At 42.9% G+C, this 23,819-nt stretch overlaps 3 protein-coding genes across 3 annotated transcripts in view; all 3 read left to right on the top strand.

Moving 5' to 3' along the window:
* The first annotated feature begins 4,733 nt into the window (after positions 1–4,733).
* LOC135112129 (fibrocystin-L-like) lies at positions 4,734–17,466 on the top strand. Its single transcript, XM_064026149.1, has 7 exons — positions 4,734–4,855; positions 5,021–5,256; positions 5,619–5,801; positions 6,867–7,215; positions 7,344–7,547; positions 7,858–8,098; positions 17,221–17,466. Exons 2-7 carry the CDS (start codon positions 5,025–5,027, stop codon positions 17,464–17,466), a joined length of 1,455 nt encoding a protein of 484 aa, XP_063882219.1. The 5' UTR covers positions 4,734–4,855; positions 5,021–5,024.
* A 223-nt stretch (positions 17,467–17,689) lies between these two features.
* Positions 17,690–23,771, top strand: LOC135112146 (fibrocystin-L-like). The gene is made up of 4 exons (XM_064026204.1): positions 17,690–18,220; positions 22,670–22,768; positions 23,109–23,226; positions 23,640–23,771. The coding sequence occupies exons 1-3, from the start codon at positions 17,703–17,705 to the stop codon at positions 23,146–23,148; spliced, it is 657 nt and encodes a 218-aa protein (XP_063882274.1). The 5' UTR covers positions 17,690–17,702; the 3' UTR covers positions 23,149–23,226; positions 23,640–23,771.
* LOC135112099 (fibrocystin-L-like) overlaps positions 23,244–23,819 on the top strand; it is a 29,989-nt gene continuing 29,413 nt past the window's right edge. The window contains exon 1 of the mRNA XM_064026115.1: positions 23,244–23,789. Within this exon, the coding sequence (XP_063882185.1) occupies positions 23,663–23,789 (127 nt within the window). The 5' untranslated portion in view covers positions 23,244–23,662. The remainder of the gene's footprint in view (positions 23,790–23,819) is intronic.

Below are 23,819 nucleotides of genomic sequence, written 5' to 3'. Positions count from 1 at the left end.
ATATTTAATGTGTAGGGTGCATATGGGGAGCTGGCTGCAAGGAGATGTCAGAGAGGGAAAAGGTTATTTGGGGTGGGGTGAGGGGAAAACTAAGTGTCCAGGGTAGGAGTTTTATGTGCATGTTCTGAAATGTGGGAGTGTTAGGTGTTTGAATGCACGTGCTGTGTTTGTGAGGGGGAGTCCGTTCCAGCTGCATGTGGTCCATGGAAGTGTGAGTGCTTGAAAGAGTCTGTGTTATCGTGGTATGTTGAATATTTGTGGTTGTGTGTGTTATGGGTACTAGCTGTGTGTGGTGTAAGTATTCATGTTTGTTGATGTCAGTTTGATGGTTTGTGAGTTTGTGCATTATTGTCATTATTGTTAGTCTGTGTGCTTCTCTGTGAAGTGTGAGGGTGTCCATATTTAATTGTTTAATGTGTGTTGTTATGCCAGAAGTTTGTGTGTAATTGTTTTGTAATGAACCTGGCTGTAGCTATGTTGAGCTTTTCCAGCCTCTTTATATTTGTCTGTGTGTGTGGGTCCCCAAGACAGTGACCTGAGGGACACCTGAACAGACAGGGACAGGGTCAGATGCAACACTGTCAAGAAGAACACGTTAGGTCCTGTCGGAAAGAAAAGAAGTGACCCAGTGAAGAATTGGTCCAGTGCTGCCACAATGCTGTAGTTTCGGAATCAGTCTTTTGTGGAGTACTTTGTTAAAGGCTTTGGCAAAGTCTAGCACGATAGTGTCAACTTGTTTGGCATCACGTCTGTCTGGGTGTCTTGTAATGTCATGGTGGGTAACAGTGAGTTGTGACTCGCATGATAATTTTGGTTGGAATCCATGTCGTGTGGTCTGATAATACGTATGTTGTTTGTGTCAAGATGATTTATTATGTGTCTGTGTATGATGTGTTGAAAGATGTGGGAGATGATAAAGGTGGGAGAAATGGGGCAATAATTAGAAGGGTCACTCCAGACACCTGCCTTGAAAATGGGGTGACATCAGCACAAAGCCAGTCAGAGAGAAGAGAGGATGCATGAAGAGGTTGGGTAAAGATCACTTAGAGGATGGGTGGAAGGCTGAGAGCAAGGATGAGGGCACAAGTCTTAAGGAAAAAGGGGGGGGGGGAGACTTTTATCAAGTCCAGGTGATCTAGTGGTGTCCAGAGTCTGTGGTGACCTCTGCATTCCGTCTGTCCTGATGTCGAGGGGAGGGAATGGGTGGGTAAGGGCTATTTGGCTTGTGTGGGGTTTTTCTGGATGAATACAGAGTGGAACTGTGTGTTGAGTAAGTGCTCTTTGTGTTCTGGCGTGGTAGCAAGAGTGTCGTCGCAGTCTTTAAGGACAAGTACTGTACTTGATGGCTTATAAGCCATGCCTTTTTACCAAAAAAAAGTCTGAGAAAATAAGCATGCGTCTTATAAGGCCAAGGTTCAGCTTTGGAGCAGTGGCCACTGGTAAGTCTGTGGCAACAGTGGCCTTTAAAACAAACCCCAAACATCTTTGCACATGTAAACAAAGTGATGACCATTTCTACACTTCAAAAACAACTTTTTTTTGGAAGATAACAATGTATAACAGGTGGGACTTACCAGTAATTTACATAAAATAACACCAGTCAGGAAGAAATTAAGTGATGACCCTCACATTGCATGTACCAAAACAAACTCACGGTGGGTCACACACCAAACCTGGTGACACGTGCAAGATTCACTGTGTTCCTTATTGTGATGCCATTATTCCTTGAAGTGAGACACACCTTCATACAACTGAAATTGTGCCTATCTTCTAACATTATTAGCTTGCTTACATGTTCAATAAAACTCAAAGCTAATGAGAAACTATTGCTTTTTTAGAAAATAGCTTACTATCTAACAAAACAAAAGGTTTTATAAGTGAAGAAAGCATCATACAAACTTTAGTATCCCTCTGGGCTCTGACAGTGTCTTTGCCTACACCATATTTGTTCACATCTCACAGCAGGATTGGTGTTTGGTAGTGTTAGTAGGTCTTAGCAAATATAGAAGTTTTTAAATGTAAAATATTGGGGTCTAATAAGGATCTGAATACGTAAGAGAGGCCTTCAAATTTCAGTTGAAACCCTTCAGTTCATATTCAGAGCATATTTCTTTTTTTTTTTTTTTTTTCAATGCCTGCCCAAAGTGAGGTGTGCCTTATAAGCCCATGCGTCTTATAAGCCGTCAAATACTGTATGTTTGTTTTGTCCTGTCTGCATGACTTGAGGAATTTGAAGAAGTGTTTTGGTGTTGTTTCTAACATTATCTGTGAGATATCTACAAAGGTGTTCACGTTTGGTCTTCTTTATGTTTTTTGGCAAGATTCTTTTGGAAAGATCTGAAGGCGGCCCATTTCCCTGGTGTGTTCTGTGATTGTTTGCATCTGTCATCTCTGTTTTCTGTGGTGTTGTTTCCATAGGTTCCTGGAGAACCAGGGGAGTGTATGTCTACATGAGGGTGTTTTCTATGGGCTGTAGTTGTTCATGTTGGTGTGTATGGTGTGTCAGGCTGTTCCAGTTTCTTGGAGGAGTCCAGAGTATGAGTCAGAAGATAGAAAATTGTCTCTGTAGAGTGTTTAATTGAGTCTGTCAGCTCTAGAGTAGAGTAGGATTGACCCACATCTGTGTTTTTGTCTTGTCGGTAGAAGGTCTATGTCAACTGGAACATTGTTGTGGTCATTTAGTCCTGGAACTACCTGGGTGTTTATTATATTGTGTATGTTGTTTTTGAGAAGGTCTAATGTATGGACTGTGGTGAGAAGGCCTCTGGCACCAGAGGGGTGTGTGGTAGCCTGTGTTTTTGTTGGCTTGAGTACTGTTTGCATGAGTGAAAATGTATTTTTGTTATCAATTAGTGTGTTGTGTAGCTGGCACCTGTTTGTGTGGGGAATGATAGGGTTGAAGACATCAGTGTCATAGGGATTGGAGGGGGACGTAGTGGTCCAGTTGATGTCAGGGAGGTTGAAATCATGTACAATCCAGATGTGTTTGTCTGGTGTGAGGTGTGAAAGAGCTGTGTGAAGGTTGTGTGAGTATTCTGTGTTGGAAGATGGAGGTCTGTTGAAAGCTGCAAGTAGAACCCCATGGCCTCTCTGCACAAGACTTTCTTCCTTCTCTCACCCCAATTTTGTCCACCTCTGTAATGCAAAAGTTAACCTGTATTCTCAATCATTCATCCTTTTCTCTGGTAAACTCTGGAACTCCCTGCCTGGTTCTGTATTTCCTCCTTCCTATAACTTGAACTCTTTCAAGAGGGAGGTTTCAAGACATTTATCCTTCAATTTTTGACAACCACTTTTGACTATGCTTGGGGACCAGCACCTCAGCGGGACTTTCTTATAAATGTATTGCCCTTGGCTGGTTTCCTTCCTACATAAAAAAAAAGTGAATTACAGTTAGAAATTTTTATGACTGTCTTGCTAAATGGTGGAGGAAAGACTTCTGCAGAATCTGTGTCGGGTGTTAAGCATGTTTTGGTACCTACAGTGAAGTCTGGGTCATTTGTGTGTAGGGCAGGAGAGGCACTGGGAGAGGTTGCTGGGGGAGTTGGGGAATGGGGGAAGGTTTAGGTGAAGGGGGTGTAAGAGAGGTGAGGGTAGTCATGATGTGCAGGAAATGCCAAAAGCAATGGGAAATGGCCCTGGTTGACAGATTGATGGACTGGTGTTACAAGGGTGTTTAGGTGATGTGGAGCTTGAATGTCTTGTTGTGTGGTGGGATGTGTGGCAAGGTGTTGGTGGTTGTGAGGGTGAGTGTTGCTGGTTCATGGAAGGAAAATGTATATGAGATTTGTTAGTACTGTGTGTGCATAGCAGGTCAAAGGAGCTAGAGGTTGGAATAGGAGGTAGTGAGAAAGAAGATGTAGAGACATTAGGAGAGCCACATCTGCTGCAGATAAACATGATACTATTGTTAATTGATCCGTGGTGCACCTGTGCAAACGATCTGATGCAGCCGACATGACACCACACAGCATGCTTGGACCGGTTACAGCAGATATCACATTGGATGCCCCTTTGCCTCACTAAGCTGCTTTGGCACAAACTGTCTTGAATGTGTGTTTGTATTGTTGTGGTGTGTTTTGGAGCAGTGTGAAGCATCTTGGCTAAGTGTGATGTTGGTGCTTGTGGATGATTTGGATGTGTGGTGTGGGGATGTAACTGTTCATGTCTGCACATGGCATATTAGTGTGTGTAGTGTAAGTGCCAAGAGTATTCCTGTTACCATGCTGAAGGAAAGGTGTAGCAGTATGTGGCATCTGTACTGGTGTGTTCTTACCTTCCATGAGAGTGTGCTTGTGTGGTGTTTTCTTGTTGTTGGCCAAAGCAACATTGCTGTTGCTGGTCATGGTGACTGGAACAACTGTTTCTGACATTTATGTGCTGCCTTGCTAGGAACATTTTTTTTATTTTAAGAAAGTGATAAGACTTATTGAGTTAATAAAAAAGTAAAAAAGAGGCCAGAAAGATTTTAGAAATTAAATTGTGTGTCAAAGCAATGTATTGAACATTTATCTGAGGAGAAGGCAGGGCAGGGGAGGGGCCAGGTGCCGGGGAACAGGAACAAGGGTAGGGAGCCGAGGTGGAAATGTCCATTCATCTCAGAGTCAACAACCAAATTCCCTAGTACTGATATAAAGTCACTACTTCCCCCCCTGACCTTCCTAGTAATCCTGACCTAACCTATCACTTTCCCAATACCCCTGACCTGACCTATGACCTCATGCCGCCAGATCGGATCAGAGCTGTGTTATACGACTCATTGGAGTAACATCAGCGTGAGCTGTCTTACCCCGGCACTGTCGGCTGGCACTCATACCCTGGTACTCTCCGCTGATGGCTTTGGTGCTGCTGCCAGGTGGGTGTTTCTCTCTCTCTCTCTCTCTCTCTCTCTCTCTCTCTCTCTCTCTCTCTCTCTCTCTCTCTCTCTCTCTCTCTCTCTCTCTCTCTCTCTCTCTCTCTCTCTCTCTCTCTCTCTCTCTCTCTCTCTCTCACTGATAATAGAGTGACGATGTTGTGGCAGGGAAATGGAGTACGTACTGCAGGTGACCTCGGCCTCAGCTACCCAGGGGTCAGTGAAGGGTGGCACGCTGGTCAGGCTGGGCGGCACAGGCTTCAGCTCGGATTGTTCCCGCCTCAAGGTGAAGCTGGGCCAGGTGTATGAGTGTGAGGTGCTGCAGTGCTCCGATGAGGCCCTCACCTGCATCACCAGGCCCATCACCACCAACCACAGGATTGTGAATGTTGGCACCAGCTCTGGTGAGGCGCTGATTCATACACACACACACACACACACACACACACACACACACACTTGATGATGCAGAATTCCTGTTAAAGTATCACTAGAGTCGCATAAACACCATTGAAAACTCCAATAACATCCTGTGCAGTCAGTTAAACTATCTCTATCCTTGTTAAACTGCCCATAAAATCCCGAAAGTGCCTCTGAAAACCTGCAGTAACTTCCACCAGAACCTGTTAAAAGCAGTCAAGATAAGATGCTGAAACACTGATGAACACAGATGAAGCCTTTATCAAGCACCTCTCACTCACCAAACCTAGTCATCTTAGTACCATTTGTGGACTTCAAGCAACCCCATTACCTTCAATTTTCACAGAGACTGTATCATGGTATCCTCGTGTGCTGGAGGTAGTGGAGGGAGACTCAGTAACCTGGCAGTGGAGTAAGGTGTCTGAGAACTCACAGCTGCAGTACAGAGTGTGTGAGGTGGCTAGCCCTGTGGATAAGTGTGAGGACGCTGATGGTTCTGGCTTCTTCTCAGGGACACAGACTGCTGCAGGTAAGGACAGAGAGACTGGGATGAGGTGAGGGGGAAATTGAGACAGGAAAGCACAGAAGTGAAGTGAGAGAAATGAAGGGATAGAAGGATAGTGACAAGGAGAGAAAGAGAGAGATTGGAAAGTGTAAACAGGAAGGAAAGGAAGGAGGATGGATTGAAAAGAAAGAAGGAAGAGAGAGAAGGATGGAAGTGGAGGAAGAGCGGAGAAAAATGAAAAGAAATAGGCAGGAGGAGAAATATGAGTAGTTTTTTTTTTATGTAGGAAGGACACTGGCTAAGGGCAACAAAAATCCAATAAAAAAATATGCCCACTGAAATGCCAGTCTCATAAAAGGGTCAAAGCAGTAGTAAAAAATTGATGAATAAGTGTCTTGAAACCTCCCTCTTGAAGGAATTCAAGTCATAGGAAGGTGGAAATACAGAAGCAGGCAGGGAGTTCCAGAGTTTACCAGAGAAAGGAATGAATGATTGAGAATACTGGTTAACTCTTGCATTAGAGAGGTGGACAGAATAGGGTTGAGAGAAAGAAGAAAGTCTTGTGCAGCAAGGCTGCAGGAGGAGGGGAGGCATGCAGTTAGCAAGATCAGAAGAGCAGTTAGCATGAAAATAGCGATAGAAGATAACAAGAGATGCAACATTGCAGCGGTGAGAGGCTGAAGACAGTCAATTAGAGGAGAGGAGTTGATGAGACAAAAAGCTTTTGATTCCACCCTGTCTAGAAGAGCAATATGAGTGGAACCCCCCAGACATGTGAAGCATACTCCATACATGGACGGATAAGGCCCTTGTACAGAGTTAGCAGCTGGGGGGGTGAGAAAAACTACTACTAATACTGCCACCACTACTACTACTACTGTTAATAATACCACCATGACCACCACTATTCCTATTACTACTACTGCTACTGCTGCTGCTGCTGCTGCTGCTGCTGCTGCTGCTGCTGCTGCTACTTCTACTACTACTCCCACCAGTACTACTACTACTACTACTACTACTACTACTACTACTACTACTACTACTACTACTACTACTACTACTACTATTACTACTATTGCTTTCCCACAGGCTCCTTCACAGTGGCCTTCCCCCAGCAAGGCATCCACTATTATGCTGGCCCCACACTGCCTGGTGGTGTGGTGATGCGGGGCCAAGTCAACGTGGTACGGCCACCTCATCAGGCCCTCAGGATGGCCGTACTGCTGGGTGACAAGGAAGCCACCTACCAGGTTGCCGGGAGTCAGGTCGTCAACATGAGTGGCTGTGACCCCATCCTGGAGATGCCTCTGGACGGGTGTGACCTCCCCGACCTGACCACACCAGAAAATGGATACCTGTACTTTCATTTCCACACCTGTCACACACCTGTGGTCTCTGCCCTGGCCTCCTCCACCACCCACACTGTGAAGGGCCTGAGGTGAGGGCAGGCTGGTGCAGGCCAGGGTCCCTCTTGCATTAGTGATGGTAATGGTAGTAATGATAGCAGCACCAGTGGCAGTAATAATGGTTCCCCATGCTGAGTGTTTCCTGTTTTCTTTGACACAGCGGCCTGCAGGTGGTGGGCGGCGACTCTCTCACCATCACTGGATCAGGCTTTGGTGACCTGGCCTGCCAGGTAGAGCTCAGTGTTGGTGAAGCATCCTGTAGTGTGACCTCTGCTTCAGACACCTCTGTGACCTGCGATCTGGACGACCTGGACAACCTGAGGTCGGGTGCATACCTGCCCATCACTGTCAAGGCAATCAACAGGTGAGTGCAGCTAACATACAGACAGACAGATAGACAGACAAGTCAGCACAGATGAGAGAAACTGGATGTTTGAGATGATATGAGAAAAAAAAAGGAACATGCTTCAATGACAGAAATACAGCTTTGTACCACAGCAGCATCACTACACCACAGCACCACCACACCTCACCACACTATCATACATCACATTACTGCACTACACCACCAGAGCATCACCACACAACACCATGGCATTGCCATGCCACCACAGCATCACTGCACCTCACCACACCACCACACCTCACCACGCCTCACCACACCTCACCTGCAGGGGCATGGCAGTGACAGACATCGCAGGGTACAGTAGTGAGGGCCGTGTGGTGATGGTGCCGCAGGTGTCCTCCCTCAGTCCCCTGGAAGGCTCCCTGGGTGGCAGCACCCTGCTCACCATCAGTGGAAGTGGTCTGCAGGGTCTGGTTGCCTCTCCTGTGGTGCTGGTGGGGGGCCAGACCTGCCTCACTCCACCCTCCACCTCTGCCACCGTGGCCACCTTCACTCTGACTGTGGCCGGTGTAAGTGTTGTGTGTGTGTGTGTGTGTGTGTGTGTGTGTGTGTGTTATGTAGGATGGACCCTGGCCAAGGGCAACACAAATCCAATAAAAAAAATGCCCACTGAAATGTCAGTCCCATAAAAGGGTCAAAGCAGTAGTCAAAAATTGATGAATAAGTGCCTTGAAACCTCCCTCTTGAAGGAATTCAAGTCATAGGAAGGTAGAAATATAGAAGCAGGCAGGGAGTTCCAGAGTTCACCAGAGAAAGGGATGAATGATTGAAAATACTGGTTAACTCTTGTGTTAGAGAGGTGGACAGAATATGGGTGAGAGAAAGAAGAAAGTCTTGTGCAGCGAGGCCGTGGGAGGAGGGGAGGCATGCAGTTTGCAAGATCAGAAGAGCAGTTAGCATGAAAATAGCGATAGAAGACAGCTAGAGATGCAACATTGCGGTGGTGAGAGAGGCAGAAGACAGTCAGTTAGAGGAGAGGAGTTGATGAGACGAAAAGCTTTTGATTCCACCCTATCTAGAAGAGCAGTATGAGTGGAACCCCTCCAGACATGTGAAGCATACTCCATACATGGACGGATAAGGCCCTTGTACAGAGTTAGCAGCTGGGGGGTGAGAAAAACTGGCAGAGACGTCTCAGAACGCCTAACTTCATAGAAGCTGTTTTAACTAGAGATGAGATGTGAAGTTTCCAGTTCAGATTATGAGTAAAGGACAGACTGAGGATGTTCAATGTAAAAGATGGGGACAGTTGAGTGTCATTGAAGAAGAGGGGGATAGTTGTGTGGAAGGTTGTGTCGAGTTAATAGATGGAGGAATTGAGTTTTTAAGGCATTGAACAATACCAAGTTTGCTCTGCCCCAATCAGAAATTTTAGAAAGATCAGAAGTCAAGCGTTCTGTGGCTTCCCTGCGTGAAATGTTTACCTCCTGAAGGGTTGGATGTCTATGAAAAGACGTGGAAAAGTGCAGGGTGGTATCATCGGTGGAGTAGATAGGACAAGAAGTTTGGTTTAGGAGATCATTAATGAATAATAAGAAGAGAGTGGGTGACAGGACAGAACCCTGAGGAACACCACTGTTAATAGATTTAGGAGAAGAACAGTGACTGTCTACCACAGCAGCAATAGAACAGTCAGAAAGGAAACTTGAGATGAAGTTACAGAGAGAAGGATAGAAGCTGTAGGAGGGTAGTTTGGAAATCAAAGCTTTGTGCCAGAAGCTTTGGTGCACTGATGGGTGTGTGGAGTTCCAGCCAAGGCTGCATGTGTGTGCATATTTTACCTAGTTGTAATTTCCAGGGCCTGAGGTATGCTTGTGTGGTCCTGTCTCCATATCTACACTTGTGCAGTTGTTCCTTAAAGTTGTACACACTCGTTTCCAGTACTACCTCCTCACTGAGCTTGTTCCATACTTCTGGATTTCTTTGTTGGAAACTGTTTCTTTATGTTATTCAAGCATCTTTCTTTTTTTATTTTTTTGCTGTGGCCTCGTGTGTATCTGGTATTTTCTACTTCTCTTAGCAGCAGTTTCTCATTATCAATTTCTTCCATTCAATTCCACAATTTATATATAGTTATTAAGTCTTCCTGTTCTCTTCTTTGTTCCAATGTGGCAGATTTATCTTCATTAACTTGTCTTCATACGTTAATTCTTCCAGTTCTGGAACCATCTTCATTGCCATCCTTTGTATTCTTTCTATTTCTTTGACATGTTTCATCTTGTGGGAAGACTACACTGATTTAGCATATTCCAGCTTTGGTCAAATCATAGTGGTAATTATCTTTCTCTTCATACCTTTATCCATGTAGTGGAATGCTGTTTTAATATTTCTCATCATTCTATATGTATCTCTGAACATCTTCTGTATGTGCATCTCTGATTATTGTCTGTCCTGTATATTCACTACCAGATCTTTCTCTTCTTGTACTTTTATTATTTCTGCATTTCCCATTTTCTAGATCCATTTTGGTCTCTTTTCACTTTTTCCCACTTACATTACATGACATTTTTTCATATTAAACTCCATCTCACATTTCTTGCTCCAGTCCCAGATTTTATTCAGATCCTCTTGTAGATTTTCAGTCTTTCATATGTTTTTGTAATTTTGCATCATCTGCAAACAAATTTGTGTAACTCATTACTCCTTCTGGCATATCACTGGTGTAGATAAGGAAAAGTATTGGTGCCAGCACTGATCCTTGTGGTACTCCACTATCTACTTTTCTCCATTTTGACTTTCACATCCTTTACTGCCATTCTCATTTCTCTTCCCTTTAAGTAGCTTTCCATCCAGTTTATTATTTTTCCATTTAATTCTCCAACATTTTCTAGCTTCCATAGTAGCCTGTTGTGGGGAGCTTTGTCAAAAGCTTTTTTTTTTTTTTAGATCTAAATGCACACAGTCTACTCATCCATCCCTCTCCTGCATTATATCAGTCACTCTTGAATAGAAGCTGATCAGATTTATTACACATGATTGTTTTTATCTAAAGCCATACTGCTTTTCTGATATTATATCATGTTCTCTAGAAGTTTTGTCCACTGCTTCTGCATCACTCTTTCACAGATCTTGCATACTATGCTGGTCATTGATACTGGTCTGTAGTTTAATGGCTCTTCTTTTTTTCCACATTTATAAATTGGCACTATACCTGTTCTCTTCCATTCCTTAGGCACTCTTCCAATTGATACTGAGCATTTTATTATGTCATATACTGGTTCAATTAACTGTTTCCTGTTAAAATGAAACCTGATACTCCATCTGGTCCTGTTGCTTTTCTCCCAGTTCCTCAACCATTTAATAAAGTTCTTTGATTACTGTAATTTCCCACATTTGTTCTTTTGTGCTCACATCTTGTGGTTCTTTAAATTCTGATTCTTTTGTGAAAACTTGGTGGAACTTTTTGTTTAGCAATTTACTCATGTCTTTTGGGTCTTCATATGTTTCATGTCCATCCTTCAACTGTTCTAGTTTTTCTTTGAGTTTAATTTTTCCATTTATGAATCTAGAATAGTTTTGGTTTGTCCTTGCACTTCTCAAGTGCATCTTTTACATATCCTTTTTCTTCCCCTCTCCTTATTTACACATATTTATTTCTTGCTATCTTAAAGTCTTTATTTTTTTGGTTTCCACTTCTTTTCGTTGTTATCCATGCTTCATCTCTTTTCTCTTTGCTCTTGCACATCTTGCGTTAACTACACCAGTTTTCCTTTTTCTTTAGGTTTGTATAGTGGGACATATTTATTCACTCCTGCCTCATATAGTCTTATATTGCCTTGCATATAATTTGCTCTCTTCAGCTTTCTCCTGTCCTTTGCTTCATAGAATCTCGTAAGATATTTACGTTAGCTTTTCCATAGTTTCTCCTGTTTTGTTTGTAGGATTCATCCTCTGCACTGACATCACTGTCAGTCTCTATTTCTATCATTATATGGTCACTTTTTTCCATGGGGGACATGTATAATTTCTTTAGTTAGGTCAATTCCTTTTGTTAATATTAAGTCAAGTCTTGTTGGTTCATCATCTCTTATATATCTTGTATTTTTGGTCACCCATTGCATCATTGTGTTTTCTATAGTCAGCTTCAGAAATCTTTCTCACCATGCAGTCTTGTTTCCTCATGCCTTGAATGTTTCCTAATTTATTTCTTTGCAATTGAAGTCACCAACCAATAATTCTGTTTTATTACTTTTGATTAATTTACTCAAATGCTGAGTGGTATCTTCTATTATTTTCTCACAGCCTTCCTTGCTCCAAGAATTTGTTTTGGGTGGTACGTGGGTTGTTATTACCATCAGTATTTCTCCATGATTATCCTCCAAGTTAACAGTCACTATTTCTGCTTTTCCTTCCCCATATTTCATTATTTTTGTCTTCACCTCATTTCTTGTCATTATCATTACACCTCCCCCTCCTTTGCCAATCCTGTCTCTTCTCCACATATTGTAGTTGTTGTTAATGATAGTCTGATTTTCTTCTTGTAGCTTTATTTCCGTTAAACACGCTATCTTCAGATTCTTTTTCTTTTAAATAGTCTTATAATTCCAGTGTCCTGTGTAACAGTCCGTCTGTGTTGGTGTACATCACATTCAGTCCTTCATTTTTGCAATTTTTTTCTTTTACTTTAATTTATTCCTTTTCCTTTTTTACTCGTAACTCTGCCTCCAAAAACTCTCCAAAACTCCAAAAAAAGTTTAGTCTTTTCTTTTGTTCTTGATTAATTTTTCCCTTTAGCCTCTTTGTGTGTGTGTGTGTGTGTGTGTGTGTGTGTGTGTGTGTTTGTGTGACATGCAGGAAAGAGCTTTGCTTGTGCTATCCTGTCTCCATATCTATTTTTATCTAACTTTGTCTTAAATTTATGTATTGTATTTGTATCAATGACTTCTTTGTCCAAATCATTCCAGACCTCCACAGTTCTATGTGAGAAGCTATTTTCTTAACATCTCTTCTACATGCATCTTTTTTAAGTTTTCTGCCATGTACCCTTGAGCCTTTTGTATCCCACATCACCAAGTCCTTCCTATCCAAGTTTTTCATTTCAGTCATCATTCTGTATAGTATGATCAGATCACCTCTCTCTCTTCTCTGTTCTAATGTTATAAGACACGATTTAGACATTCTTTCTTCATACATTAGATCCTCCAAACTTGGAGGTGACTGTTGCTACTCTTCCTATTTTCTTATAGATTTCTTGGTATTAGGTGACCATACCACAGCTACATACTCCAATCCTGGGTGTATCATGGTCACAATAATTTTTTTTTTTATCATTTCCTCATCCAGATGTGCAAATGCTGTTCTTATGTTTTTCAGTGTTAATAGGTTTCACCTCTTACCTTGTTCATGTGTTTCTGGTGACAGCTTGTCAGTAATAATTACACCAAGGTCTCTTTCTTCTGTTCTTTTATTGTGTGTGTGTGTGTGTGTGTGTGTGTGTGTGTGTGTGTAGGGTCTGTTTTCTTTCTTATCCTGAGGTGCTGAAAGAAGGCCTTGGTGCACAGATGGATGTGTGAAGGTGCAGCCAAGACTGTGTGTGTGTATTTACCTAGTTGTGAAATACAGGACAAGAGGCACACTAGGCTCATGCTGTTCCATCTCCATATCGACTTTTATCCAGATTTTCTTTAAATTTATGGACTGTCTTGGCACACAGTCTCATCAATAAATGAATTCCACACTGCTATGCTCCTGTGGGGAAAGCTATGTTTCTTGATGTCTCTTCTGCAAACACTCCTTATCAATTTCCTTCCATGTCCTCTGGTATCTCTCTTATCAGATATCACAAGATTATCCCTGCCCAATTTTTTCATCCCTTCCAATATTCTGTATAGTGCTATCAAATCACCTCTTTCCCTCCTTTTTTGTAGTGTAGTTGGGCCCAATCTCATAAACTTCTCTTCATAACTATGCCCTCTTAGGCTTGTAGGGATTTTAGTTGCAGCTCTCTCAATTCTTTCTAGCTTCCTGATATCCTTCGTCAAACTTGGTGAGCACACTAATGCTGCATACTCCAGTCCTGGATGTGTCATTGTTGTTTACAATTTTTCTTTTATCATATCATCTTCATTGTCGGTGAATGCCATCTTCATGTTTCTCAGCAGATTGCATGTTTATCCAGTGATCTTGTTTACATGTTTCACAAATGACACTTTATTAGAAATGATTGCTCCCAGATCTTTTTCTCTGATCTTATAGTAATTTTCTCATTTCCCAAATAGTAGATGCCTTCTGTTTTTCTCGCACTTTTTCCAAACTTCACCACACTACATTTCTTGGCATTAAACTCCATGTTCCATCTCAACAATCATTTATTTATCTTAATTAGGTCTTGATTCAGAGCTTTGCAGTCTTTTTCATTTGTTACTTTTCTCATAATCTTAGCATCATCAGCAAAGAGACTCATGTGGCTTGTCATTCCTTCCATCATGTCATTTACATATATTGCAGAACTTCACTTATTACTGGTTTCCACTTTGACTTATTGCCTCTGATTACTGTCCTCATTTATCTCTCCGTCAAGAAGTTGGTCATGCATTTTTAATAACGATCCTCCCAATCTTCCTATATTTTTCAGTTATCCATATTAGCCTTCTGTATGGTACTTTGTATAATGCGTTTTGCAGGTCTAAGTACATGCAGTCAGTCCATCCATCTCTCTCTTGCACTATGTCCATTACTCTTGTGTAGAAGCTTATCAAATTTGTTACACAAGATCTTCCTTCTCTGAATCCAAATTGTCTGTCTGTTATCACATTGTTGTCTTCCAGGCATTTCACCCATCTGTTCTTGATGATCTTTTTGCAGATCTTTGGTACCACACTTGTCAGCAATACTGGTCTATTGTTAAATGAGTCTCCTTTACTTCCAGCCTTGTGAATTGGGTAATATTCGCCTATTTCCAATCTTTGGGTACTTTTCCTTCCAACAGGGTGGTGCTAATTATATTGTGTATCACCTTAGCTAGTTTTGGGCTACACTTCTTTAGAATCCAGCTTGACAGACTATCAGGTCCCATTGCTTTCCATACACCCAGCTCTTCCAATATATTCTTTACTTCTTCTGTTGATGTTACTACCTCTTTCAGACCAGTCCCATTTTCCATCACTATCCTTTCTTCCCTAAAATAATTTTCTTTAGTAAGCAGTGAGTGGAAGTGTCTGTTGAACACTTCAGCCATCTCTTTTGGGTCTTCGACCATTTCTTCTCCAACTATTGCTCAGCTGATGTCTTCTTTACTCCTCAATTTTCCATTCATAAATTTTTAAAACAGTTTTGGTTGGTCTTTGCATTTATGCACAACATTCTTTTCATAATTTTACTCATCTCTGTGTATTTTAACATATTCATTCCTCTTTCTTATATAATTGGTCCACAAGTCATGTCTCTTATATTTCTTCCACATTCCATGCTTTTTTCTGTCTCCAGTCTAGCTGTAGCACATCTCTTGTTACTCCAATCCTTCTTAAAAAGGTTTTCTGTTGATTTCATAGGTGTCCATTTCCCCTCTCCTTTATTATAAATGTTCAGGAAGGTGGTCCACTCTCCTTCTATATCACCCATTTGAAATACTTTGTTCCAATCCATTTCAATGAAATACTTCCTAAGCTGTCCAAAATTTGTCTCACTGCAGTTCAACCATTCTCTCCTGTGGTCTTTTCTCATATCTATGTTTTTATTCATTACTAAGAACTGAATCAATGCATAGTCACTTTTATCTATTTTTTTGTGTGTTTTAAATCCTCTATTATGGCTTGTTTCTTCATAAAAATTAGATCCAGCTTTGACAGTATTTCATTTTCTCTGAATTTTGTGTCTTATTTAACCCACTACATCAGAATATTCTCAACAGCCAACTCCAGTAATTTGGTCCTCCTGTGATGACTTGCTACATTATGTGGTCCAATTTTCCCAAGATATCTCTTTACAGTTAAAGTCTCCTGTCACTAGTTCACCTCATTTTCATACAGCAACTTGGATAAACATGCCTTTATGTCTTTCAGCATTCTCTTGTATTCTTCCTCACCCCTTGAGTTGGAATAAGGGAAACATAGGTCACTGCAGTATTTTGGCATCTTCCCACATTTCTTTTTAAGGCTATTTTCAGTACCTCTGCCTTCCCCTCCCCACATGTAGTAGATTTCACTGTCAATCCTTGTCTAATTAGGAGCATCACACCTAAACCCTGCTTAAATCTTTTATTTCTCATCCAGAGGTTGTAATTTCCATCACCAATATCTAAAACGTCCACATCACTCTCCAGTTTTGTTTCAACAATTGCCATGATATCTGGCTTCTCTTCTCTCTTAAACAGTCTCTAACTTTCAACACTACTGGTATCAGACCATTTAAGTTAGTATACTCCACTTTTAAACCTCCCCTTATGCATTGTCCTCTTTCCTCTACCACTTTCTCAGCCTCATGTCTGTGACCCTTCAATAGAACCTCTTCTCCACTTCTGGTCTTTTTTCGTTTTTTTTTTTTTTTTTTTTTTTATTTAATTCTCTTCTTAGTTCATTTATAGTAGCTCTCTCTTCTCTGGTCCTATCTTTTTCATCCACACTTGGTTGTACTCTTCAACTCTGGCCAATTTCTAAACTTTGCCTAATATTTCTTCAGCTGCTGCTTGTGACCTGTGTGTGTGTGTGTGTGTGTGTGTGTGTGTGTGTGTGTGTGTGTGTGTGTGTGTGTGTGTGTGTGTGTGTGTGTGTGTAGAGTTGTTGTAAGCCAGCTTCTCACTATTTATGAGTTACGTTAGAGCTGTGAAGTCTTTCTGCTCACCAAGTACTGCTACTTCACTCTCATTCCTCAAGTCAAATTACCTAGTGGTTGGCCCAAGGGTTTGAGTGGGGCACGCCATAAACACAGCTCTAAAAGTTCTATAATTTTTTATTAACCAGTGAATTATGATCCCAGTCATTACTCCTTAACAGCAAAGTGAGTGATGTGTTGGGCCAAAGCACAAGGGGATGGTTTTGGCTGCACATGTGTTGTCATTCTGAACAGCTGAATGAGGGTTGTCTTGTGAGGCTGGACTGCTTGCATCACCATTACTCTTGTGGGGGGCAGTGACAGATGAGTGAGTGTTGTCTTGTGAGCCACTTGTGTCTTGTGAGCCACTTTCGCCGTCATTAGTTTTGCATGGGGTGGTGACGGCACTGGTGTCAGTACTATGTCATAGTGTTTTATTTCTATTCCTGAGGTGCTGAGAGAAGGCCTTGGTGCACTGATAGGTGTGTGGAGGTGTGTCTAAGACTGTGTGTGTGTGAGTGTGTGTGCATACATGAAGTTTAAAGAACACTTGTCTTCACTCTAAACTTGAGGCAAGAGGAACACAGCAGAGTACTGAGTCAGAGCTGCTGCCTGGATGTGTGGTGAGGCACTGTTGGCCGTGGTACTCATGTGTGCATTACTGTATTACCACATGGCACATCTTCCTTTCAGTGCAGAATGATCAAGATGAGTGAATTATTTAAGTCTGTCACCATATCTAAGACTAGATGTGTATCCAACATCAACAGTGTCTTGGCAAAAGACTATATAAACTCCTTTTCTCGTCTCAAACCATAATATGGTAATTTGGTGTCTTTTGAGTGACTAAATCTTAAAAAGCTTAAAAGAAAATCTCCTGCAGGTGCCGGCCAAGATGGACACCCTTACCTTCACCTACAGTGAGGCACTCACCCCTGTGGTCACCAGCATGGCAGTGCAGGGCGAGGAAGCAACATTGTCTGGCCACAACTTTGGCAGTGACAACACCAAGGTCACCATCACTCTGGTGCAACAGTCGGTCCCCCGTGGCTGCCGAGAGGTGCCTCAGGAGGAGGAGAAGGAAGACTTGATGGTGGAAGAAAGGGAAGATTGGTGGTGGTGGTGCTGAAGGATGAGGTTGAGGACTTCCTGGGTGTGGAGGCAGGTGATGAGATGGACCGCCTGGTGGAGACAGTGGCCGAGGATGAGGATAACGTGCTCAGTGGTAAGTACCTGCATGGCCTGGGGCAGAAGGCGAGGCTGTCCCTGGTGGATGTGCTGGAGGCCCCTTGGGGCTTCTAGGGTAGCTTCACCGGCACCGGGGCAGCCACCTTTGAGGAGACGGTGCAGCTGGGTGCCTGGCGCATGGCTGGCATTGGCCCTCTTCCCCACATACTGGACCACAACCCCCAGGAGAGACACCCACAACAGAGTCACTCAACAGAGGACCATCCCACCTCCTACTCCTGCACCATCACCTCTCTCACCCCCACCAAAGTGTCCTGCACAGCAGCCGGCCTGTCCGCAGGCTCCTACAGACCCATGGTGACCGTGGCTGGGGCTAGGGCAGTTGTGGGCAACAAGGTGTCCTCCACTACCCTGCCCGTGGCCTCTGCCCTAACACCTCAGTCCGGCAGCATCAACAGAGGTGCGGTGCTGGTGGGGAACAGCTCGGGGTTCATTCCCGGGTACATGATGGTGGTGGTTGGTGGTGCTGAGTGCCCCATGCTGCAGGAGAGTGCCAACACCATCTCCTGCCGCCTGCCACCTGGCATTGAGGGGGAGGCAGCGGTGGTGGTCAGTGTGGCCTGCAGTGAGAATGTGATGGCTGCCAAAGCATTCACCTACACTGCAGCCGTCACCCCCATGCTTCTCTCTGTCACGTGAGTCTTGATGCCATGCACCCCACTTCACCATACACACACACACACACACACACACACACACACACACACACACACACACACACACACACACACACACAAACACACACATCTTCTGTATCACTGGTGTTTTGTTTATAATAATAATAATAATAATAATAATGATAATAATAATAATAATAACAATAATAATAATAATAATAATAATAATAATGATAATAATAATAATAATGATGGTACTACTACTACAACTGATAATAATAATAATAATAATGATAATAATAATAATAATAATAATAATAATAATATAATAATAATAATAATGATGATAATGATGATGATGATAATGATGCTGATGATAATAATAATAATAATAACAGTAATGCATTATTAATATTATCATTATTAAATATGTTCACTAATTTCAATGAGAACAAATATTTATCATCATGTTCAAAGTGATTGTGTTGGCCAGCACCCCCACCACCTCATTTACCCAGTGACCTCAGATCTTGATGTTGCAGGTGGCGCAGGATCACTCCTGAGCTGGGTCTTTGTGTTGGCAAAGACAATTCAGTCTTCACTAGGTGAATTGCCACACTCTTGAATCTTCTGAATTTTCCACCATCTGGCTTCAACCACAGAGTCATTCAAACTAAATTTATCTGTGCTGTATACCTCTCATCTAACTTCTCTGACTATAAGAAATTCTTTGACTAACTTCCAAAATGGAGCACATTCTGACACTCTTCCCTTTTGCAGAGATCTCCATTCTTGGAGACTTCAATGTTCACCACCAGCTTTGGCTTTCCTCTCCTTTCACTGATCATCCTGGTGAACTAGCCTTCAACTTTACCATTCTCCACGACCTAGAGCAACATCCTACTTGTATTCCTGACTGTCTTGGAGATATGCCCAACATTCTTGACCTTTTCCTGACTTCTAATCCATCTGCTTATGCTGTTACCCTATCTTTTCTGTTGGGCTCCTCTGATCACAATCTCACTTCTGTATCTCATCCTATTGCTCCAATCCCTCCTCAGGATCCCCCTAAGCAGAGGTGCCTCTGACATTTTGCTTCTGCTAGTTAGGGGGCCTGAGGAGGTGTTTTGCTGATTTTCCTTGGAATGACTACTGCTTCCATGTCACAGACTGTCTCTGTGTGCTGAGTACATAACAGAGGTGATAGTGTCTGGCATGAAAGCGTACATTCCTCTCTCTTTTTCTCGACCTAAACCTTCCAAACCTTGGTTTAACACAGCCTGTTCTTGTGCTATACATGATAGAGAGATGGGTAACAATAGGTACTTGAGCCTTCCATCACCAGAATCTCATGCACTTTATATTTCTGCCTGGAACCATGCAAAGTCTTTTCTCCAACAAGCCAAAAACTCCTTCATAAATAGAAAGTGTCAAAATTTTTCAAGATCTAACTCCCCTCATGACTGGCACCTAACCTCTGGCACCTAACCAAACACATCTCCCATAACTTTGCTTCTTCATCTTTCTCTCTTTTATTTCAACCAGATGGCACCACTCTGATCTCATCTATTTCTAAAGCTGAACTCTTTCCTCAAACCTTTGCTAAAAACTCTACCTTGAATGATTCAGTGCCTGTTCCTCCCTCTCCTCCACCTTCTGACTACTTTGTGTTACCTATTAAAATCCTTCACAACGATGTTTTCCATGCCTTCGCTGGCCTAAACCCTCAGAAGGCTTATGGACCTGATGGGGTCCCTCCTATTGTTCTCCGAAACCGTGCCTCCGTGCTTGCACCTTGCCTAGTCAAACTCTTTCAACTCCATCTGTCAACATATACCTCTCCTTCTTGCTGGAAGTTTGCCTACATTCAGCATGTTCCTAAAAAGGGTGACCGCTCTAATCCCTCAAACTACCATCCTATTGCTTTAATTTCCTGCCTATCTAAAATTTTTTAATCTTTCCTCAACAGGAAGATTCTTAAACATCTTTCACTTCACAACTTTCTATCTGATCACCAGTATGGGTTCTGTCAAGGCTGCTCTACTTCTTCTGGCTTTTCTTACTGAGTCTTGGTCATCTCTTTTAGAGATTTTAGAGAAACTTTTGCTGTTGCCTTAGACATATCAAAAGCTTTTGATAGAGTCTGACACAAAGCTTTGATTTCCAAACTGCCCTCCTACGGCTTCTATCCTTTTCTCAGCAACTTCATCTTAAGTTTCCTTCCTAACCGTTCTGTTGCTGCTGTGGTAGATGGTCACTGTTCTTCTAAATCTATTAACAGTGGTGTTCCTCAGGGTTCTGTCCTATCACATATTCTCTTCCTATTATTCATCAATGATCTTCTAAACCAAACTTCTCGTCCTATCCACTCATATGATGATGATACCACCCTGCACTTTTACGCGTCTTTTCATAGATGTCCAACCCTTCAGGAAGTAAACAGGTCACAAAAGGAAACCACAGAACACCTGTCGTCTGATTTCTCTGAAATTTCTGATTTTGACAGAGCAAACTTAGTATTGTTCAATGCCTCAAAAACTCAATTCTTCCATCTACCAACTCAACACAACCTTCCAGACAAATATCCCATCTTCGTCAATGGCACATAACTGTTCCCCTCTCCTACATTGAACATCCTCGGTCTGTCCTTTTCTTATAATCTAGACTGGAATCTTCACATCTCATCCCTAGCTAAAACAGCCTCTATGAAGTTAGGCGTTCTGAGACATCACCAGTTTTTCTCACCCTTCCAGCTGCTCTGTACAGAGGCCCTATCCATCCATGTATGGATTATGCGTTTCTATGGATTATGCTCTTCTAGACAGGGTTGAATCAAAAGCTTTTTGTCTCATCAACTCCTCAATAACTGACTGTCTTCAGCCTCTTACTCACTGCTGCAATGTTGCATCTCTTGCTATCTTCTATCACCATTTTCATGCTAACTGTTCTTCTGATCTTGCTAGCTGCATGCCTCCCCTCCTACTGCAGCCTTGTTGCACAAGACCTTCTTTTTCTCACCCCTACTCTGTCCACCTCTCTAATGCAAGAGTTAACCAGTAATCTTATCATTCATCCCTGTCTCTGGTAAACTCTGGAACTCCCTACCTGCTTCTGTATTTCCACCTTCCTGTGACTTGAACTCCTTCAAGAGGGAAGTTTCAACACACTTATCCTTCAATTTTTGATCACTGCTTTGGACCCTGTTTGGGGACTTGCATCTCGGTGGATTTTTTTTTTTTTAATTGGGTTTTTGTTGCCATTGGCCCGTGTCCCTCTTACATGAAAAAAGTTCAACAAAGGACTGTTGTTAAGACACTGCACGTGAGGTGGCCCCCAGTTTGGAAGTATTGTAAATTAATGTTGCGATGAAATAGAATGGGTCTTTGAGACAACAACAAATAAGATGAATGATGATAGTAATAATAATGACAGTGATACTAATACTACTAATATTGATAGTAATAATACTACCTAATAATTATAGTGACAATAATAATAACAATGACAACATAATGTTAGTGCTCACTTTGTTCATTATCTAGCTTGTAGGAATTTTGGATCAGCAGTCTTCACTTGCCTCAAGACTCACAGGTCAACCAAGTGTTCCACTATGGAGGGCATGTCACTCACACCAGTTCTTCAGAATTGTCGTGCTTTAACACAGTCTGTGATGTAGTGGCAAGAAGTGTGTTTGTTGTTCTCAATACATAGCCTGCACTCACTTGGCTTGCTTTCACACATCAGAGCTTGCTGTTGGCCCAAATGAAATTATAGGGGCATAGGATGGGATTATCCCTTAATGAAGCCAACAGGTTGATAATGTCATAATTAATGTAGCCAAGGCCAGAGGCAGAGCCAGAGCCAGCCATTCCAGTTCATCAGCGTGGAGCAGAGCAGCCAGCCTGCCAACCTTCCACAACAGTGTCTGGGCACTAAGCAGAACTGAGTGTGGCCCTTCAGGTGGCCTGATTCCTGTATGAGTAACTATTTTGTGGGGCCAGCCTGTTCAGGCCACTGGACAGGCCAGCCAGAGCATGCATGCTGGCCTCAAGGCTTAGTTTGGAGGGAGTCTAACGAAAAAAAAAAAAAAAAAGCAACTTTGGAGTGGTAGAATCGCGACACCTTGACCACATATGTAACACAAACTACTTTTGATAAACAAGCATAATCCCTGACTCTCATAGGACTCTGTGGGCTCTCTTCTCTCTCCTCCTCTTGCCTCCTTAAAACTTCATTTCTTCTATAAATAATGTCCACAATGTCAAGTACAGGGTCATCAGTGAGCTCTTATGCTAAGAAGAGTGCTGTGGCTGGCCATTTTTGCTGCTTCCTGCTGATGGACTGCCCCAAACGAACGGGGGTGCAGGATTAGAGAGAAACTTCCCGTATAATGCACCCCTGGTCTCCTGTCCCCACCCTACCCCCCTTCCCTCTCAACCTCACACTACCCCCTTACTCTCCTGCCAGGCCCTCTACTGATGTGGTGAGCAGCACCACCCTCACACTGGATGGCACTGGCTTCACTCTGTCCGGGGGCACTCCTGAGGTCACCGTGGGGGGCAAAAGGTGTGGCCTGGTCTCCCCTGCTTCCCCCACCTCCCTCCAGTGCATCGTGATTCAGGGGGATTGAGGGGAAGTGCTGCAGGGAAGAGACTGATGAGTGCCATGAGGGAGTGTGAGGCAGCTTGGGGGGGAAAGTGAGAGGGAACTGAGTAATAATAATAGTAGAGGAAATAGATGTAGTTCTGCAAATGAGTGAGTGACAGGAAAAGTAACATTACTGAATGAGACGATGAATTAAGCAATGATAGATTTGGGTTAGGAAAAATTTTTTGAATTAGGAAGAATGTTTAATGCTCTTTTTTCTTTCTTTCCCTGGTGGTGGTGGTGGTGGTGGTGGAGACAGGTCCCAGCACTTGGAGGAGGGAAACATGAGGTGGTTGTGAGGGATGCAGTGTATGGAGACTCCAGCAACTTGTCCATCTCCCTCATCTTCTCTCTCACCTCACTCACTCCCTCCTCAGGTGTGTGTGTGTGTGTGTGTGTGTGTGTGTGTGTGTGTGTGTGTGTGTGTGTGTGTTTTGTACCTCTCTTTGCCTGCCTGTCTGTCTGTATCTATCTATCTGCTTCTCTCTCTCTCTCTCTCTCTCTCTCTCTCTCTCTCTCTCTCTCTCTCTCTCTCTCTCTCTCTCTCTCTCTCTCTCTCTCTCTCTCTCTCTCTCTCTCTCTCTCTCTCTCTGCATGTCTGTCTCTGCCTGTCTGTCTGTCTCTACTTATATGTCTCTGCCGTCTTGTCTATCTTTCTGTCTGTTCCTGATTATACTGTATCCTTCTGCCTGTCTCTGTCTGTCCATCTGTCGCAACCTGTTTGTCTGTCTCTGTGTTTGTGTGTCTGTGTGTCTGTCTCATCCCCCTGACTCTGACTGACCTTACACAGGGAGCTTTGGGGGTGCTAGGATCATGCTGGCAGGTCAGGGCTTTGACCCAGATGGCGGCTCCTTGGTGACCTTGTGTGACCTGCCCTGTGACCTTGTGAGCAGCGACAGCACCACAGCCATAACCTGTGTGGCACCAGCCCTGCCCCACAGTGAGTAGTGGTGGTGGTGGTAGTGGTAGT

This window comes from Scylla paramamosain, chromosome 2 (assembly GCF_035594125.1).
Source record: "Scylla paramamosain isolate STU-SP2022 chromosome 2, ASM3559412v1, whole genome shotgun sequence".
NCBI lineage: Eukaryota > Metazoa > Arthropoda > Malacostraca > Decapoda > Portunidae > Scylla > Scylla paramamosain.
Note: the sequence above shows the minus strand (reverse complement) of the source record. Positions and strands in the feature narration are given on the sequence as shown.